General features: G+C 45.7%; 2 protein-coding genes and 1 pseudogene across 2 annotated transcripts in view; 1 reads left to right on the top strand and 2 right to left on the bottom strand.

Annotated features, from left to right (window-relative positions):
* Positions 1-6164: 6164 nt before the first annotated feature.
* LOC130027108 (magnesium transporter NIPA2-like) lies at positions 6165-9076 on the bottom strand (annotated as a pseudogene).
* Positions 9077-10780: 1704 nt separating this feature from the next.
* On the bottom strand, positions 10781-11728 carry LOC130027107 (testis-specific H1 histone). Its single transcript, XM_056117762.1, has one exon. The coding sequence runs from the start codon at positions 11726-11728 to the stop codon at positions 10781-10783; it is 948 nt and encodes a 315-aa protein (XP_055973737.1).
* A 3165-nt stretch (positions 11729-14893) lies between these two features.
* The window catches only part of LOC130027106 (olfactory receptor 10AD1-like), an 89184-nt gene continuing 83149 nt past the window's right edge, over positions 14894-20928 (top strand). The window contains exons 1-3 of the mRNA XM_056117761.1: positions 14894-14948; positions 15250-15320; positions 15546-15628. Coding sequence (XP_055973736.1) covers positions 14894-14948; positions 15250-15320; positions 15546-15628 — 209 coding nt within the window. The remainder of the gene's footprint in view (positions 14949-15249; positions 15321-15545; positions 15629-20928) is intronic.

Here is a 20928-nt window from a genome sequence, read left to right as displayed (position 1 = left end):
AAAAGCAAGAAAATAAAAAAATAAAATAAAGTGCATAGAAAAGAATTCTAAATTTCTGAAATTTGCCTCATAGAATGAATAGATAGTGAGACCCCATTCAAGATCTATACCTGCTGTGAAACAAGCACTGGATTTGCAGGAAAGAGGTCCATTTCTAAATTGCACATTTTCCAAGCATTAGCTTTTCACTTAAGATCTAGCAAGAAGAATGCAATGAAAGTGAAATGATGTATGCAAAAGTACAAACTTTCTAAATGAAAAGGCTATAATTGTGTGGAAACTCCCACTTTATTTTTGAAACTGACAATTTAAATGATTTTGAAAACAAATATGAAAAAGATAGAGTCACATTTCAATGTGTCCCTTACAATTCCTCACACTTGTTTACAGTAAATAACACATTATTGTGTATCCTTCAACTTTCTTTATATAATTACAAAGACATGTTTTCTTTTATTTTGTACAAACGGTAGTACAGGGTACTCGATGTCTATTTTTTTTTTTTTACTTAATGTGTTTTGGACAACTTGTCATAAAAGAGACAAAAAACTCCCATTTTGTATGACTGGATGCTGTCTTATTGTATTGGAACTGCCACAGGTTAACCAATGCCCGAAAGATGTTTTCTCCTTTATTACTTACTGTAGTATTATACTAAATACTTGGACACGTCATTTTACAAATCTAAAACATAAATTCCTGAGTTGTGCGGAATCAAAGGGTATTTGTATTTAAAACTTTGGAAGCTAGGGCCCTGGTAGATAGGTACTTGCCTTGCCAACCTGGGTTCAATTCCTGGCACCACATATGACACCTTAAGTCTCACCAGGAATGATCCCTGGGCACAGAGTCTAGAGTAAGCACAGAACACAGCCCCTGATAAAACAAGACTTTCTATTTATATTTCTTAATTTATATTTTTTGGGTTACCATGAGATACACAGTTACAAAGCTGTTCATGATCAGGCTTCAGTCATACAACGATCCAACACCCATCCCTTCAACAGTGTCGATTTTCTGCTACCAATGACCCCAGTTTCATCCCACCACCTCTCTCCCCCAGCCTGCCTCTATGGCAGGCGCTCTCTCTCTCTCTCTCTCTTTCTCTCTCTCTCTCTCTCTCTCTCTCTCTCTCCCCCAATTTTTAAAGTTAAATTCCCTCCCCAATGGTGCTATTTCCCAAAGCTCACCAGTGGAGGAAGTTCTCACATATTAGATTTTTGCCCATCTGATTACAAAGGCTATTACATTGTTTTAATATTCATTTTTCTTATGAATGGCCACCCTTTTATACTCATGTTTGTTTTGAGAATCGCAGTATTTGATATGGACATCTAAGTTTCGTTAAAACTCTGAAATTCAACAATATCCTAATAATCATTTAAGCCAGTGCGCTTCAAAGTGGGCAGTTCTCTCTAGGGAGTAGCGGGGTGGGCGGGGAGGATGGCAGAGTAGTAGTCAGTGAAATCGTGGCTACTCTGTTCACTCAAAAATATGAAAATTCCAGGGGAAATTTCTTTTTCCTGAAAAGCTGGCAGGTAAACAGTAAGTTTGGGAACCTCTGCTCTCGGCAATTAAGAGAAAATGAAATGAGATCAGGAATATTTCACTAAGTTTAGGCAAACAACTAAAGTTAAATACTTAAATATGCCTCTAGATTGTGAGCACTGAAAGGATTGTTTTGTCTATTTATTCCCAGCAAAGGATCCTCGAGAATCTTGCAAGCATTCATTAGTCAAGAAGGAAAGGAATAGCCCTTCGGAATTCCTTCCACAGAAGTATCAACTAGCATGATGATTTCGATATCGTAGATACATTAAGGTTCTGTTTAATTTTTTGCAGTGCTTGGGGGTCACACTCAGTGTTGTTCAGACCTATTCCCGGCTTTGTACCCCGGGGTCATTCCCAGAAGTGCTCTGGAGACAATGTAGTGATCAAACCCAAGCCTTCTGCATGCATAGCATGCACTCAGCCCAGTGAGCTACTTTTCCAGTGCCTCTTTTTCTCTTTATTTTTGGGGGGGAGGGGTCAGAGGGGCAAATTTGGTGGTACTCAGGGCTCCTTCTAGCTCCATGCTCAGGTATCACTCCTGTCCATGCCATCAGGACAACACGTGGTGCCAGGGAGCAAACTTGGGTTGACTACATGCAAGGCAAGCACCTTGACCACTGCAGTGTCTCTCTGGCCTTACAGTCCCCATTTCCTATATTTCATAGGTGTACAGACACATTATAAAACTCATCACTGAAAGACAATCTACAGTAATCACTTAGCTAAGTACAGGCGGAACTCTTAAATTGATAAATTTATTGAGTAAAGGAAAGTTTGCTAAATGAAGCAATTATTTTAAAAATTCAATGATTCTTGGGAAAGCTAGAAAAATTGCCAATGTCCTTCCCGTTAACTTAGAGGGAAAGGGCTTCCTAATTCTATTTAGATAATCTTGACGATATCACACTCTCCTATGAAAATCTTGGTCAAGTATACTCTGAAAAAAAGAAAAAAATATATGGTTCTAATGGTTTTTATTAGGTAATACTAGAACCGTAAGGGGACAATACATCTGGCTATTATAAAGACTTTCACAGTAGACCCCAGAAAATCAAGTACCTCAGAATCAGCTTAACCAAAGAGGTGAAGGGCCTATACAAGGAAAATTACAAAACACTACTTCAAGAAATAAAAGAGGATACTAGGAAATGGAGACACATCCCCTGCTTGTGGATGGATAGGGAGGATTAACATTATCAAAATGGCAATGCTATTTTGATAATGTGGTCCCTATCAGGATCCCCATGACATTTTTCAAAGAAATAGAGAAAACACTCCTGAAATTCATATGGAACAATAAACCCCCACGAATAGTTAAAGCAATCCTTGGGGAAAAGATGATGGTTGGCATCACCTTCCCCAACTTCAAACTGTACTACAAAGCAGTAGTAATTAAAACAGCATGGTATTGGACTAAAAACAGACCTGCAGACCAATGGAATAGAGTTGAACATTCTGTCACAGACTCTCAAATATATGACCTCTTAATCTTTGTCAAAAGAGCAAGAAATGTGAAGTGGAACAAGGAAAGCCTCTGCAACAAGTGGTGCGGGGAAAACTGGATAGTTCCCTGAAAAAAAAAAAAAAACATAAACTCTGATCTCTAACACCAGGCACAAAAGTCAGATCAAAGTGGATTAAAGGCCTCAATATCAGACATGAATCCATAAGATACATGGAGGAAAATGTAGGCAGAACTCTCCATGACATTGAAGCTAAAAGCATCTTTAAGGATAAAACGCCACTGACCAAGCAAGTGGAAACAGAAACAAATGGAACTGCATCAAACTAAGAAGCTTCTGCACTTCAAAAGAAACAGTGACCAAAATACAGAGAGAGACCACAGAATGGGAAAGAATATTTACCCAATACCCATCTGATAAGGGATTAATCCAGAATATACAACATACTAGTAGAATTGTACAAGCAAAAAAACCTTCAACCCCATCAAAAAATGGGGAGAAGAAATGAACAGAAGCTTCCTCAAAAAAGAAATACAAATCGCCAAAAGGCACATGAAAAATGCTCCACATTGCTAATCATCAGGGAGATGCAAATCAAAACAACAATGATATATCATCTCACACCACAGAGACTGGCACACATTCAAAAAAACAAAAGCAACCAGTTCTGGAGTGGATGTAGGGGGAAAGTGACGCTCTTTTATTGTCGGTGGGAATGTCAACTGGTCCAGTCTTTCTGGAAAACAATTTCTTCAAAAACTAGGAATTGAGCTTTCATATGACCCTGCAATACCACTTCTGGGAATAAATCCCGAGGGTACAAAAAAGCACAGTAGAAATGACATCTGTACCTGTATGTTAATTGCAGTACTGTTCACAATAGCCAGAATCGGGAAACAACCCGAGTGCCTGAGAACAGATGACTGGTTAAAAAAAAAACTTTGGTACATCTACACAATGGAATACTATACAACTGTTAAGAGAGAAGAAGTCATGAAATTTGCTTATAAGAGGATAGACATGGAGAGTATCATGCAAAGTGAAGTGAATCAGAGAGGGACAGACATAGAAGGACTGCACTCATTTATGGAGTATGTGGAGTATATGAGACTGACACCCAAGCTCATCGACAGAAGGGCCAGGAAGATGGCTCCCTAGTTGGAACTCTTGCCTCATTTGGTGGGGGGAGTGGGGGAGAAGGCAGCTGGAATAGAGAAGGGACCACTAAGAAAATGATGGTTGGAGGGATCGTTCAGGATTAGAGATGTGCGCTGAAAGTAGATAAAGGGCCAAACGTGATAACGTCTCAGTATCTGTATTTAAACCGCAATGCACAAAAGTGTGGTGGAAATTGTCTGTCTCCCATGGAGGAGGGGAAGAGTGGGAAAGGGGGGTATATTGGGGAAATTGGCAGTGGGGAATATGCACTAGTGGAAGGATGGGTGTTTGATCATTGTGTGGTTGTAACTCAAACATGAAAGCTTGTAACTGTATTTCACAATGATTCAATAAAATAAAAAAACAAAATAATAAATTTAATAAAAATAAAGACTTTAGATTTAGATTTATTTTGTTCTATAATCAATAATTTCTCACTGAATACTGTCAGGCAGTTCTCTATTATATTTCAGTCTGTCATCTTAATGCCTAATAAACCTAATTATAGCACCAGTTTCAAACTTTATGCATGTCTATAGCAGTTTCTTTTCTTTTTTTTTTTTAACTGTTTCAATTTATTTTTTTATTATAGCACAGTGGTAGGGCGTTTGCCTTTCATGTGGCCGACCCGACCTACCCGAGTTCGATTCCTCCGCCCCTCTCGGAGAGCCCAGCAAGCTATTGAGAGTATCTTGCCCACTCGGCAAAGCCTGGCAAGCTACCCGTGAAGTATTCCATATGCCAAACACAGTAGCAATAGGGGCTGGAGTGATAGCACAGTGGATAGGGCATTTGCCTTGCACGTGGCCTGCCCCGGGTTTGATTCCCAGCATCCCATATGGTCCCCCGAGCACGGCCAGGAGTAATTCCTGTGTGCATGAACCAGGAGTAACCCCTGTGCATTGCTGAGAGTGACCCAAAAAGCAAAAATAAATAAAAATAAATAAATCTCACAATGGAGACATTACCGGGTCTGCTCGAGCAAATCGATGAATAATGGGAGGACAGTGACAGTGATTATAACATAAGCTAGGAAATTGGCCTAGACTTCTATTTCCCAGAGTTGTTAGAAGATCTAAATGACAATAGAACTCACCGAGAGTATTCGATATGCCAAACACAGTAACAACAAAGTCTCCAATGGAGACGTTACTGGGCCCGCTCGAGCAAATTGACGATCAACGGGAGGGCCTTTACCTTTATTATGAAAATATATTGGAAAATACAAGAGCTGATGAAAAAGAGGAATCCAGGTGGTGGGCATGAAGGGGTCGGAGCGAGCGACTGGAAGCACCTGGGCTGCACAGACCTTGCTTCCCAGGGGCGCCTTGGTGCCAAGAGCCTGGGAAGGGTTCCTGGGCTGCCTTTGTAACTTCTAGCACTTTCCTCTACTTCCTAACTCAGGAGTCCCAGAAACTACTGATTCGGAACTGAAATAATCAAAAAGGAGTAATTTTCACCAGCAAAAGACTGACAAGATAAATCTGGTACTGGAGTCACTTCATACTTGTTTAAATCAGAAAGTCTTGGAACGGTCAGAGAGGATGGAGAGGGAGGGCAGATGGACGCCTCAGATACACCACCAGTGGAAAAATAAAGCATTTTCTAGACTGAGAACTGTCATTAATGCATTGTTTTGATGACGGGAAATCAAAAAACCTCTACCATAAGACAATGTTAACAGAAACTGGCCATGTGCTGAGGTCATTTCAGTAGCACAGTGGTAGGGCGTTTGCCTTGCACATGGCCGACTCGGCTGACCCGAGTTCAGTTCCTCCGCCCCTCTCAGAGAGCCCGGCAAGCTACTGAGAGTGTCCCACCTGCATGGCAAAGCCTGGCAAGCTACCTGTGACATATTCGATATGCCAAACACAGTAACAACAAGTCTCACAATGGAGACATGACTGGGCCCGCTCCAGCAAATCTATGAACAGTGGGAGGACAGTGCTACAGTGTTACCATCACGTAAAGGAAAGGAGTTTCTTGGTCTAATTAGTGAAACCTTAAAAAAGTTTCTCTCTGGAGCACATTTGAGGATGATGGGCCACTCAGCTGCCTGGCGACCTGTCTCCTCCCCATCTTAAAAAGAACGGCCGAGAGAGTCAGGACAGAGGTGGTGAAGAAGACGTAGTAGATGGGCATCACGATGGATGTGTTGGAGATATCCAGGGCCCTGCTCAGGTAGTTGATCTGTGTGCTGACACAGGCGATGAGACTCAGTTGCAGGACCCAGGTGAGCGGGTGGCACAGTACAGGCTTCCCGGCAAGCAGTTCTTGGATGGTGATGCCCAGGCCCTTCACACAGGGGACCGGGACAGCTCCGATCACAGAGCAGATGGTGACATACCTAAGAACGTTGCTCTGGCCAAGGCGAGGCCCCACCACAGAGATTGGATCAAAGATACAATGACCACAAGTGTGGCAGAAACTACATACAATACAATAAGTATTGTGAGTCATTTCATCTGGGGTCTCAATCTCTTCTTCCTTCAGAGCGTGAATGACCATAACAGTGGGCCCTAGGATACTTAGCGGACATCCAGTTTCCCCATGAAGATTGTCTTTCACTCAGGAAGCATGAAGAAAGAACGGCACTTACCAGGACGCCGAGTGCTCCTAAGGGCGTCACGAGGGTGGCTGGAGCAAAGACATAGGTGGCGAAATTGGCCACCTCGCCTGCTCCCACTGACTGCAGTCCAGCCCACCACAGCCACTCTTTAAGATACACATGGCCACCTTTCCTGGCAAGTCGCAGGAGGCCTTTTTTTTTTTTTTTCCAAAATGAAACTCCCTCCATTGAATATGCTGGAGCTCATAGCCAATCCAAGACCAATATAAAAGTCTTATTTTCCACACTCCTGGTTCCTTTCATTACTTAAGAAGGTCCTGTGAGGGGCTGGAGTGATAGCACAGCAGGTAGGGTGTTTGCCTTGCACACAGCAGAACTGTGTTCGATTCCCAGCATCCCATATGGTCCCCCGAGCACCGCCAGGAGTAATTCCTGAGTGCAGAGCCAGGAGGAACCCCTGAGCATCTCTGGATGTGAGCCAAAAAGAAAAAAAGGAGTAAGACGGTCCCATGAACCACATTGATCACAGAACAGAAAAATGGCCAGTGCTGGGGCAGAGGAATTCCCCCAAATGCCCCCAAATAGCTGGGAGATCCGACCTCAGGCATCTGTCCGAAGGGACGGGTTGTCTTGCTGACTCGGACGTGGCACAGCTAGGAGCCACGTGAGTCTCAAGTGGTTGGTCAAACAGGAGGCAAGGGCAGGAAACGGCCAGAGAAAAGTGGTCTTCTCATTCCGTCGTGTGCACGACCCTTCTGTCTCGCCAAGCCCTTCAGAGAAGCACCGGCAGAGTCAGGGCCTCCCTGCACTGCCCTGGCCGAGCCTAGGGCAAGCGTGGTCCGTCGTCCACCGGGGACAGCGCAGGGCAGCCGGCCCGCACGACCCCGGCTCTGAAGGGGACACAGGCCACCCTATAGCAGTATCAAAGCGCGTGTCTATAGGTGAGATTCTTTGCAAGCATTGTGCTGTCAGTAACTTTGCTTAAGACATAAAAGTGTGACCCTCATTCATGGGTGTGAAGTGGTAAATATTAGCACCATAGCACTGTAGCACCATCCTCCCATTGTTTATCAATTTGCTCGAGCGGGCTCAGTAACGTCTCCATTGTGAGACTTGTTACTGTGTTTGGCGTATCAAATACGTAATGGGTAGCTTTGCTGTGTGGGCGAGATACTCTCGGTAGCTTGCAGGGCTCTCGGAGAGGGGTGGAGGAATCGAACTCGGGTCGGCCTGGTCGGCCATGTGCAAGGCAAACACTCTACCCGCTGTGCTATTGCTCCAGCCCACATTAGCATCACAAGCATCTTCAAAAAAAAAAAAAAATATATATATACACATATCCTGTTCCCTCTTAAAGATATCACACTCTCCTATGAAAATCTTGGTCAAATATGCTTTGATAAAAGGGTGCAGGGGAGGACAGATGGTTCTAATGGTTCTAACACCTTCCCATCTCCCACTTCCACTCTTGACTCTTCAAGAATAAAAAGCACCTCCCATGTGTCCCCCTCCAAATTCTTGGGTTCTGCGTGTTTCTCTGAATCATGTGACTGTTGTTACTTCCCTTAGGAACCATTTGTATATCTGATATGAGAACATGAGAACTATTCCCATGCAGGTTTTTTTTTTTTTTTGGCGTCACACCTGGCAATGCACAGGGGTTACTCCTGGCTCTGCACTCAGCAATTACTCCTGGCGGTGCTCTGGGGACCATATGGGATGCTGGGAATTAAACCCAGTTCAGCTGCGTGCAAGGCAAACGCCCTACTCGCTCAAGCCTCCCCTGCTGTTCTTAACCCCTGCATTCAGAACTAAAATAAATCTGTTCCGTATTTGGTATGAGCTTCTCATACATTTTTGTTTCGTTTTCTTTCTGGGCCACATTGTGCAGTGCTCAGGGTCTATTCAGTGCTCAGGGGACTATATAGTGCCAGGGATCAGACTGGGATCAGCCACATGCAAGGCAAGCACCTTATTTCTATACCCTCTCTCCAACCCATCACATGTGATTTTATTTTTCATATGTGAAAGACCTATTTTTTTTATTATAAAGCCTTCCTTATACCCTTGTACTTCTGACAAGGACATTGCAAATATTCATCCCTGGGAACTGGTACTTTCCCAGATAATTTGCTTATTTTGTTAAACAAACTGTACATCATGAAGCAAGTTATCATCTAAAAATCCCTAAAATCATTATAGCCCAACCCCAGCTTTTTTATAGAGAAGGATCTCAAACCAGATGTTAATAACTTAGCTAAGTTATTAAAAATGGCAGAACTTTAACCATATTCTTAAACTCATTACCAATCTCATCAAGTATCTTTTCTGCCATCATAAATTATAACTTGTATTCAGCTCTGTGATAAGCACCTACCCTGGGCCAAAGTCTGTACTAGATGATGGTTTAAAGCACTTATTTATCAAGCCGGTAAACACTACACACCCATTTTTTTTTAAGAAGGGGAGAAGAGGGCATTTTTCTCTTTAAAAGAAGTTTCAGTTAGTTGAAACCTTGGGCCAGAGGGATTACTGTTGGAATATAGCTCTAAACATTTTAGGATAACATTGGTTTGTCCATTTTAGGATAACATGGTTTGTCCTTTCTCCCTTGCCACGGGAAGCTTGGCTTTAAGAGCTCTGGAGACACTCCCATTCCTCTGTTTATCTGTAAACTCTTCCCTGTGCTCTCCTCCCCAGTTAATCACTTCTTACCCTAATCAGAATCTGTTAACTTGTAAGATTCAGTGTCCTTTCAGGACACTGAACTTGTATTGTAAGTTAAATATTGCTTTTCTCCGTCTTTTGCATAGTTTAAAGCAATGTCCTTTCTGTATGGGCACAGGACAGTTATTATGCTTTGTAACTTGGGAGTTGATTGACTCAGAATATTTACTCCTGGGCATCTGCTTTCCCGACTCATTTGCCCTTAGTTTCTAGCACCCCAAAAGCAGGGTCCTGATGAGGGACTGAATGGACCCAGGGCAAGCTGTGAGCTACCCTGGCATTGATATGGGCCAGGCCAAAGCGCCAAGGTACTCAACTATAAGTTGAAGGCATGATCATGGGCAAATGCTGTCATGATGCAAAAGTAACGAGATTAGGACCCTGCTGAGGTTAGGAAGAATAACCTGGACTGAGGGCTGTGGTCTAGAATAAATAGTGATATGCCCTCAGAAAGAACCCAACTTTAAGTTTATATCTCTTACTGCGCTTATACAGAGTGACATTGGTAGAAACAGTAGAAATAGATTTACTACAACCAAGTGGATCACTAGCTGAGGAAAGAAGAAACCGACACCCTGGATGGGATCTCCTTGAGCAGATCCCCTAGTAATGTGGAGTAATCTCCAAGGATGAGATTTTGTCCTTGGGTCCATCTCCAGGTCTTGGCTCTCTTTGTTGATATGTTAATGTTCAACCCACCTTCTATCCCCACCCTACATGCTTTCCATATAAACTAGGCTGTGAGAGCGGGCTGGGAAGCTGGTCCTTCCTCTGCCTACCCATCTCCCGTGGCCTCCCCAGGGGTGGGGGAAACGGAGACCACCCAATGCAAGTGCAAGAGAGAACCTCATTGCCCTTAGGAAAACACACAGATGGCTAGTTTTTTTGTGTGTGTGTCACACCTGGTGATGCACAGGGATTACTCCTGGTGGTGCTCGGGGGACCAGATGGGATACCGGGGATCAAACCTGGGTTGGCCGCGTGCAAGGCAAACGCCCTCGAGCTGTGCCATCGCTGCAGCCCCGAGGGGCCACTATTTAGGGGCTGTTGACTCCGTTCGCCCTGAATTCAAAATACAGACGCGCTGAGCCTCCTAACGAAGGTCCTGAGACTCTCCCGCCGGGCACCTTGCGGGTTCTACTCCGCACCCCGCACCCCGGGGCGCGCCCCCCACCCCTCGGTTGGCCGAGGAGGGGGGAAACAGAGACAGGAGGAGTCTGGCGAGCATTTCTCCCGTTTCATTGGGGGTGCGAGCCGCCCTCGAGGGGGCGCAGAGGCGCGGCCGTGCGGGAGAGGGGTGGGGGCGGCGGCCCTAGGGGCTCCTGCCCGGCTTCGCGGCGCGCTCGGACCCGGACCGCGCGGACGTCCTGGAGCGGGTGGGTCGGAGGCCGCGCGTCCCGGCCTGCGGCGGCTGTTGCGGCTGCGGCTGCTGCGGCTGCGGCTGCTGCTCCTCGCGGGGGTCTCCGCCGGGCCTCGGGGGGTCCCGGGTGGGCTGCTGCGGCTCCTCTCGGCGGGCGCCTCCCGACCTCCGGGGCTCTCGGACCCGCGCCCGCTGCTCCTCCGCGGGTCTCCGGGGCGCTCGGGCCCGCGCGCGCGGCCCCTCCGCGGGTCTCCGGGGCTCTCGGGCCCGCGCCCGGGGCTCCTCCGCGGGTCTCCGGGGCGCTCGGACCCGCGCCCGGGGCTCCTCTGCGCGCGCCGCCCCGCGGGTCCTCGGGGGCGGCCGCGTCCGCGCGCGGCGGCTCCGCGCCCCGCCGGGCTCCCTGGGGGGCGTCCTCGGCGGCGTGGGCGGCGGCCGGGCGGCCCGGCTGCGGGTCCGCGGCGACCCCCGCGCCTCGCGCGCCTTCGCGGCCGCCCCGCGCTGCCGCCTGCGCGGCCGCGGCACCTTCCAGACGCGAAAGCAGCCGGCCGCGCCGCCGCCGCCGCCGCCGGTCACGCGCAGCAGCGCCCCCTGCGGGTCGGGCCGCGCGTCGCCGCCGGGGCTGCCGCTGCGCCTGCGCACTCGGTAGCCGGCCCGGCCCAGCGCGCGCCGCAGCGCCGCCAGCGTCAGGCCCCGGTGCGCCGCCAGCGCCCGCAGCAGCAGCTGCGACACGCGCAGCACCGGGCGCGGGGGGCCGGGGCGCCGCCTCTCCCGCGCGGGGCCGGGGCTCTCGGGGCTCTCGGGGCTCTCGGCGCTCCCGGGGCTCTCGGCGCTCCCGGCGCTCCCGGCGCTCTCGGGGCCCTGCGACCCGCCGCCGCCGCTGCCGCCCGCCGCCTCGCCCATCCCGCGCCCGGGGCTGCGGCTGCTCTCGAGGCTGCGGGCTCGCGGGCTCTGGGCCGGACCGGGAAGGCCGGGCGCGGGCGGGCTGGCGCGGCCGCGTCACAGAGGACCGCGCCAGGTTCGAGAAGGCGCTCGGCGGCCCCCGCCCCTGGGCGGCACCCCTCCCCCCGCCCGTGCCCGGGACCCCGCGCCCCGTTGGCGGCAGCCCACCCCCACCCCCACCCCCCACCCATGGGCAGGACCCCCACCCCCTCATTGGAAGCGCCCCCCCCACCCCCCACCCCCCCATCCCGCTGGCTGCAGCCCCCGCCCCGCGCCCCCTGCACTGTCAGGCCTGCACCCAGCAGGCTGCGCTCCAGGGTCTGTGCGTCGGCAGGGGCCCCGTGGTCAGCCAGCCCCAGGTCTTTGCCTCCTGAGCTTGATGCTGGCCCTGGCCTTGACCGTGGTATCAGCGCCTTTCCCAAGTGGGCTTTCGGCGGGGCTTTAGCCGACTTCTCCGCGGGGAGAGACGCTGCTTTCGGCCGAGCCAAGTCAGGCCTTCGCAGAGCCGACGAGGCGCCTCGGCCTCCTCACAGCATCGACGTCCCGCTCGTTGCGGACCCTCCCGTGGTAGATGCTCTGCGAGCGCCGAACGAGGGACGGAATCACGGTGCCCTCCCCCCGCCCTAAATAACAGCTCCCACAGCGGGGAAGTTGCGGGACCTCATGCAAGTGGATTCTAACGCAGATTCGAAGTCGCCCAAGAGCTCCGAATCGCTCTTGCCTTCCTACTGTGCCTCATGTCCCTCTTCTTGGTCTTCCTGTTTCCTTCTCTGGCTAGGTAAATCCTGTTTTCAAAGTAATACTAAATTTCTTTGTCACTCAAGCCCCTTGGAAAATGTGGCCTCTTGGGGGCTGGAGCTATAGCACAGCGGGCAGGGCCTTTGCCTTGCACGCGGCCGACCCGGGTTCAATTCCCAGCATCCCATATGGTCCCCCGAGCACCGCCAGGAGTGATTCCTGAGTGCAGAGCCAGGAGGAACCCCTGTGCATTGCCAGGTGTGACCAAAAAAGAAAAAAAAACGCCCCAGTGGGACTTCAGACCTCCTGAGCATAACTTGGAAAGCCCCCCAAAAATTTGAAGGAAAAGTGCAGTTGGAACTGAGTTTGTATCTCCTCTTAGGGATTTGATGTTGGTTTTCACTGGCTTTCTTCCTAATGAAATCAGGTCTTTGTTTCCTGAAGCATTGTTTTCTTTAGGATGTCAGAAGAAAAATGTGTGCAAGGAGATTTACTCCAAAGAGAAAGGATACTAAGGGATTGATGTTCTGGAAAACATCTGTGAAGACTTCTTGTCTTCTGAGACAACGTCTTTGTAAGTTTCCATTAATTTTAACTGAAAATAAAAATATTTTCATTTTCTATCTCTTGCAGCATATTTATATAGAAATATGTAGAGAAATGATTGTATAAAAATGAAAATATTACAACTAGACATGTATGTGTAATTCCTCTTATAGACAGAATGAAAATATCCTATACCTCCATGTCCAGTTTGATATTGCACACATTATAGAGAAAATATTTCTAGACTAATCTCTGTGTACCTAAAATTCTATTATGTCTGCATTCATTAATTAAAATTGCTACCCATCAACTTAAGTATCATGTAAATAAATTTCCATGCTACAGAATATGACCAAACAACAAGAATTATTTGTATTCTGAATTCATAATTCATATTCTGGACAACATTGTGCTCCCCCTTTAATTTTTTTCAAAATTTCAATAATGGAAATTATTGATTTCCATTCATAAAACACCAATTTCTCCTTTCCCTGAGAAAAATCAAACATAATTTTAAATTTTAATCCTTCATGGTTTTTCTCATCATTTGATTAATTTATGAAAGAGCAACCAATTATTATTAAAGATCTTTTTATCAGTCACTGTACGGCACGGTCTGGCACGGTCCTCCCGTTGTTCATCGATTTGCTCGAGCGGGCCCAGTAACATCTCCATCATGAGACTTGTTACTGTGTTTGGCATATCGAATACGTCACGGGAAGCTTGCCAGGCTCTGCCGTGCGGGCAAGATACTCTCGGTAGCTTGCCGGGCTCTCCGAGAGGGCCAGAGGAATCGAACTCGGGTTGGCCATGTTGGCCGCTTGTAAGGCAAATACCCTACTGCTGTGCTATCGCTCCAGCCCCAGTCACTGTACATAAATTATAAATAATTAAACGACAGTGAAAATTAAATATTTATACTTACAGGTGTTAAGGTATATTGTGCACCAAAAAAACAAAAAAATCAGAATGAGAATTTTTTGCATATCATAAACCCAACAGGCTTCATTAATTCCCCTCTTCCAGATTCCTAAAGCAGGAATTAAAAAAGTGTAATTCATGGGCCAAATCCCCCTTCTGCCTGTTCCTCTTCGGTTTGTGCCGTTTTCAAGTGGGATGGCACTGTGAGCTGCAGACTGAATGTCCTCATCTCTGTTTCACCCTACTTTCTCATCAAATCCTGACCCGGGGCCATGTTTCATTACTTTCCATAGCCTGTATCGCTTACTGCCTCCACATTAGGAGTCCACTAGTGACGAATGCCAGCATCGAAACCGCAATCTTAATTCAGAAGTTGCACATTTGATGAGTAACCTCACTTCTGTCAAATGCCCAAATTGACGTGACTTGACTCGGCTCTCTGGAAGGAGAGAAGCACCGTAGAATTTGTGTGTCACTAAAGCAGAGTGAATGCTTGTACCACACTCTCACCTCACCCCGACCAAATCTCTTCTGCTTCATCTGATTGTTCTTTGGATCAAAAAAGTCTCCAACTAGTAGAAAATGGGCAGAGTGGACAAAAGTTATGTGTCTTTTTACACAAAATCCACAATATTTACCATCTATCCCTTTATAGTAAGAATTGATAGTGTACTTACCCCCCTTCCACCCCTCATTCTGTACCGGCCACTGCTCAGTCCCAAGGGAACATTCATCTTTAGAATGTAATCACCTGTCGCCGGCCAGCAGCTACTGAAACCTGGGAATGTGAGACTGTTTTCTGGCGCCTAGGGCAATGAATGCTCAAAGGTTCGCCCGTGCAGCATATGACACCCACACAGGCCATAGACTCTTAGTCATATGACAAAGTTTATTAGAGGAGAACAATGGTTATATCGGGAAATGCATCATGTGCAGATGAGGATAGAAGAAGAGGAAGGTGAAATCTATGGTTTATGTGAGCTAGATGGGACAGGGTGTCACAGGGTTTCTATGAACAATTGCAAAGGTGGAATAATGAGCTTTACAAACACTACAGGTGTCCACTCTCCCTATCTCTAGCCCCAGACATAAGCAATAGAAGTCCATTGAGCCATGCTAATTGTCGGGAATGCTGGTTTCCCTGGCAACAGCGGGCCCCCATCAAGGCGGGGTCTTGGGAGCTTTCCTGCTCAATCCTAGCAGCCTAGGTGGTCAGGGAGCTGTGCCAGGAAGAACTCCAACAGTCACCATGCGTTTCCTTTTTTTTTTTTTTTCAGATATTTTACTCAGGCCCAAGTGGTATAGCTGGGATCTCCAGTCAACACAGCCAAGTGGTGCTCCAGTCCAGGTCAGTCAATTACAAACCTGCTTTTCAACTTAGAGGAGTACACACAATGATAATGCAGACAGACAGACCAATAAGTTTTCACTGTACAGTAGCTTAGAGATGACCTGACCCAGGTCACTTTTTCTCAAAACCCTCTATCCACTGTCAAGTATACTCCAATGAGGGTTCCTTCAGGAATTTTCAGGTCTTTTGATAACCTGTTTACATGACCTTTGTGCTTTACAGGTGCCCATAACTGTTCTGGATAAAGTGAACAAAAAAGTACATCAGATTCCTGCATTGAGAGGTCTCTACAGCCTCTGGAAGAAGTAGCTTAGACAACCTCTGTATAACTACCTAGCAATATTGATTTCTCAGCACCTGAGAGGGTATTACCTGATGACCCACTAATAATCGATCAACTCTGGTCTAGAATATAATAGCAAATTCCCCTCTCTCCAATGTGCTATGACTGATGTTTTTCAGCAAGTTCTGAACCCCATTCCAGGCTTCCCTTTCTATATCATTGCTATAAAACTCTTTATATTTGGAGTCATAAATACAGAATGGCTGAACCGGTTTGATCCTGAATCAATGAGTATGTCCATGAGTATCACTGAGTATAACTCCCTTCCCCCTCCCCCACACACATACATAATTGTTCATATTAAACTCCCTGTTTAAATTACGTGATTTCTGTTTGGATCTGTGTGAAGGCTGATTGGATCATATGGGAAAAGTAGTCCTCACATCACAGGTATTTTTTATCAACAGACTGTTCACTAAATTCAACCTAAAGAAATTAATTTGTATCTTTAAAATGAGGCCAACAGGCCAGAGAGATAGAAAGTACTGGGGTTAAGGCACTTGCCTTGCAACCTGAAGACCACACTTTGAATCCCCAAAGTGATTCAAAGTTTCCTGAGCATCACCAGGTATAAACCCCCCCAAAACCAAAATTTAAGTAGTTAGTTAAAGCCAAATCCTTAAGAATAGATGTATATTAAAAGGAAAAAGGCTATGGAGATTTTATCTGTCATTATACATAACTTGTAACAAGCTAGACATATCTTTTAATGAGAAAATGAGAAATATATATATGTATACCTAATTTTACTGAACTTAATTGAGCTTCATAGATGCTGCCCTTTTAAGTGTTACTAGCTCCCCTCCTCCCATTATTATTCAGGCATCATAGGCATCATGATTTACAGTGCTGTTAGAGTTTTATGTATACAATCCCTGCAACATCCACCACCAAATGGAGTGGACACTTTGCCTTTTTCTCAAATTGAGGAATTAAGGTCATCCTGTTTTAAGCACATTATCAGTATCATTTCCCCAAGTGTATGCATTCACTCATTGCCTCTGTTTCACAGTTTGATAATTCTTGCCACGTGTTTTATTTTTATTGTCTGTTATGTTGTGATCAGAGATCTTTTATGCTGCTTTTTAATGTTTGAGGATTGCAAAGTAAGTGTCTACTGGGCTGGGGGTGCAGTTCAACAGTAGAGCATATGTCTTACTTATGTGAGTCCCTGAGTTAGATCCCCAGCACCACCTCTGCACCCCCAAGATAAAATTCAGCCACAGAGGATGGAAAGCTTAAAAAACATTGTGCTTGTTCTGACTATTCCACTAACCTGTTTCTTTCTTCCGCTCTCTCTCTCTCTATTTCTCACTTATTAATTTAAAGGTTAACACTATCCTCATTTATTGTTTCTAACAGTTTTTTCCTTAGAAGTCTTTAGTTCTGTACATATATTACAGTATCTTCAATAGTGAAGGTTTGCTTTTTCTTTCCAAATAAAATACCTTTTATTTCTTTTCTTACCTAATATCCCTAGATTTTATTTCCAATACATCAAAGATATAGAAAAGACTTACATGTCCATAATTAGATGAATGCATAATATATGGTAGGTATACACAAGAAAATACCATTCAGTTGTGGAAAAAAATTCAAAACCAAATACTTATGGCAGTATTCAAAGACTTAAAACAGTTAATAAGGCTTGTCTGGGACCATAAAACACCTCAAATAGCCAAAGCCACACTGAGAAACAAGAAATTGAGAGGTGACCACAAATAAATCTTGGAACAGAGCCTCAAGCTGCAGAGATGTCTTCAGATGCCACGCGAGGCTGAACCTGATTTCTCTCATTTCCAGGCACCCAGAGGGAGCCGGTGAGCCCAGGACCAGCCCCAGTAGAGCCCCAGCAGCCAAAAACACAACCCAGAACACAGTCGCCGCCATGCTCACAGCCCATCTCCTCGGGTTCGGGTCGAGCCCCTCACGCAGGAGAATCAGTCTGCTGAAAAACTCAGGTATGTGGCTTTTGTGACCAAACTCTTTAAGTTCTCATGGGGATGAGAATGGATAACCTTCCCCCATTTCCTTGTCTTTCCCTGAGCCTGGTGGTCACATCCACAAACTGCCTCTGGTGCCATATAACCTCATTAATGCCCATGATCTAGAGACTCAAAAATCTTGAAAGAGAGCCACAAGCTGCAGAGTTGTTTCTGGATCCCAAAGTCATTTCCACTTGTATAACCCTACTTAAATTTTAGAATCCTGAACATTCCATACTCTACTCCTTGATGTACCAAGAGTAGCACACCTCATTCGATGGGGCTAAGGTAGAAGGCAATCCATCTCGATCCAAAAATAAATAAATAAGTAAATAAATATTAGCATGCGAGGCAGGACATTTAACAACATCTTATCTCTTATACTAGGGCTTAATTGCTGTAGGGTAAGATACAACAATCTTCACACCTTTTCCTCTAAGGAAGCTTTTGGATCATTTTTAACACATTATTCATAGTACGCTATACAAAATAAAATTTTTTGCAGGGGGCCCTGATAACCACTCTCCAGCCCGCGGAGGTGGCCCGAGGATTGATCCGATGGTGCAAGGAGGGACCAACCAAATGAACACGAGACACAAGAGACAGAGTACAGTTTAGAAATAGAGAGAAAAAGGGACAGAACTTTATTGGGGGCTACAGGCTGTTTATATAGGGTCAAGGCAGCCCAGTTAGGAGCAGAAGCAATATAACCATACATGGTAAGGTCAGCAACAAGAGATTTACCTAACATTCAAGGTAAACATTTGTACATCAAAGGGTCTTAGGGCAGTAGGTGCATCCTGAGCTTTACATTTGTATATCAAAGGGTCTTAGGGCAGTAGATGCATCCTGGAGGTTACTATAGATGAGGCCAGATAAGGTAACTGTCAGCCTGATGTTATGTGGCTATAGATCAGGCATCGGCTGAGGTCAAGAAGTCCTGGGAGACTGTCACCAATGTCTGTCCCAAGCAGTTCCTAACATGGGAACCACGGCTAGGTTCTATGAGAGGGCTCTTGGCTTCCCACATTTTTTAAGACCTGCTTTGGGGCAGACTTGGATGGTTGTGAAAGAATTTGAAATAATGGTGGTGGAAAGGTGTTATGGTGGTGGGACTGGTGTTGGAATATTGAATGCAATAAATTGTTGTGAACAACTTTATAAAAGTAAAATAAAATTGGAGGGAAAAGACCGTCTGCAACTCCATCTTCATTGCAGCACTATTCACAATAGTCAGAATCTGGAAATAACCTGAGTATCCAAGAACAGACAACTGTATAAAGAAACTATGGTACATGTACACAATGGAATACTATGCAGCTGTTACCAAAAAAATGAAGTCATGACATTTGCTAATTAATCTCCATGGACATGGAGAGTATCATGCTGAGTGAAACAGAGTGTGTGTGGAGGGAGTGGGGAAACTGGGGACATTGGTGGTGGGAAATGTACACTGGGAAGGGGCAGGTGTTGAACATTATATGACTGAAATTCAATCATGAACAACTTTGTAACTGTGTAACTCACGGTGGTTCAATAAACAAAAAAAATAAACAAAAAAAGAAATTGAGAGATATCTTATTATCTAACTTGAAACTATACTGCACCATGCTGAGACCACTCTCCGCACACATGAAGGTACTGGCAGAGGGACAAAGTCACGCGGGTTCTGGGGCCAAGATCTCCAAGCCTACTCGGATTGGAGTCGAGCATCTTCCACCCAGATCCTCCAAATTCCAGTAGGCGGGGGTCACACCCACCACCTGGCCCCCTGGCGCGTGTAATCCCATCAACGGCCAAGACTCAGAGACTATAAAATCCAGCTCCTGGGGCCGCGACATCTTATCAGGACATCTTTTTATGACATCTTATTATCTCATTCCTACTTTGGACAAACTTGCAGGCTATCGAATGTAGCCTGCCCACAGGGCAGAGTCTGGCAAACCAAATATGCCAAATACCAGTAACAATGATGGGTCTCATTCTCCTAAAGAGCCTTGAATATAATCTCAGGGCTAGGATGAAAGAGACGTTACTGGGGCCTGCTCGAGGCAATCGACGAATAACAGGATGATGAAATGATGAAATGAAATGAAAAATACTGTAAATTTAGTAAGCTGCAGTGATCAAAAAAGTGTGGTGATGGAATAAGGATACATTCTCTGACCAATGGGTGAGTGTTGCATGAGCATTCAGCTAGGCAGTCTGAGGCGATGAGATAAGGATCATAGAAAGAAATTAAATGATTCACAGAGGATCACAGACTCGCTCAGGTGTTGTGACAAAGAGCAGTCTTTTCAGCCTCCTTTTATTTGCTGGCTTATTATAATCACATCCAATGAAACTTAACAGCATGGTAAGAATCACCAATGAAATTCAACAACGTGGTAGGAGAACGTGATCAATTAAAGAAAGAAGGATATTATCAGTTATAAGAGGAAAAACATGGTCAGTTACATAAGTCATGTCCTCCTCATACCTGAAAATGTAGTCAATTACATAGGTGCCTACCTCCTCTCCTCTGGGGTTTGTGATCAACAGGAGAGGATATTTTACATCTAAAGTTTAGCTAGGTCTGAAATATGTGAGAAAGGGAAGCAGCCGCTTTGTACTGCAGGAATTTGCTGGCCACAGAGGGTTAGTTTTGCCTTTTCCATATCAATCAGACTCTCAAGCTTACGCTCGTCCACTTAGTGCAATGTGGGGACCCAGTTCTGCTTCCTGCTTGCAGGGCATCGTCCAAGGACTCGTCTTCATGATCCAGTTGGGCACCAACAGGTGAGAATTGAATCCTTGCACAAATCCCCATATCTACAGTCAATTAACATTCAACAAAGGGGTTAAGTACACAAACTGGAGTAGTGATAGCCTCTTCAGCAAATGCTGTTGGGAAAGCTGGTCAGCCACATGTGAAAAAACTGGATCCGTATCTCACACTTTACACAAAAGTCAATTCAAAGTGTTTTTTTACTTTAAATCCACTTTGGTGTTGATATCACACTAGGATCAATATATATAAAGTATATTGAAGAAAAGATAAATAGAATGCTCCAATGAATATTAGACCATTGAAGTCTAAATCCTGTCTAAATCTAATAATGGCCTAAATGAATATTAGATTAAGGATATGGATAGTTTGGCATGGGTAACAAAAATAAACAAATGGGACTTCATCACGCTGATAATTTTATTCATGGCTAAAGAAACGCAAGCTAAAACTAAGACACCCAACTGATTGGAACTCAATCAACTCAACTCAATTCAACACATGTTCACA

Source organism: Sorex fumeus, unplaced genomic scaffold, assembly GCF_029834395.1.
Source record: "Sorex fumeus unplaced genomic scaffold, SorFum_2.1 ptg000036l, whole genome shotgun sequence".
NCBI lineage: Eukaryota > Metazoa > Chordata > Mammalia > Eulipotyphla > Soricidae > Sorex > Sorex fumeus.
Note: the sequence above shows the minus strand (reverse complement) of the source record. Positions and strands in the feature narration are given on the sequence as shown.

Bases quoted from the DNA above. Each gene is read 5' to 3' on its own strand.
- LOC130027107 (XM_056117762.1), bottom strand. From the start codon at position 11,728: ATGGGCGAGGCGGCGGGCGGCAGCGGCGGCGGCGGGTCGCAGGGCCCC.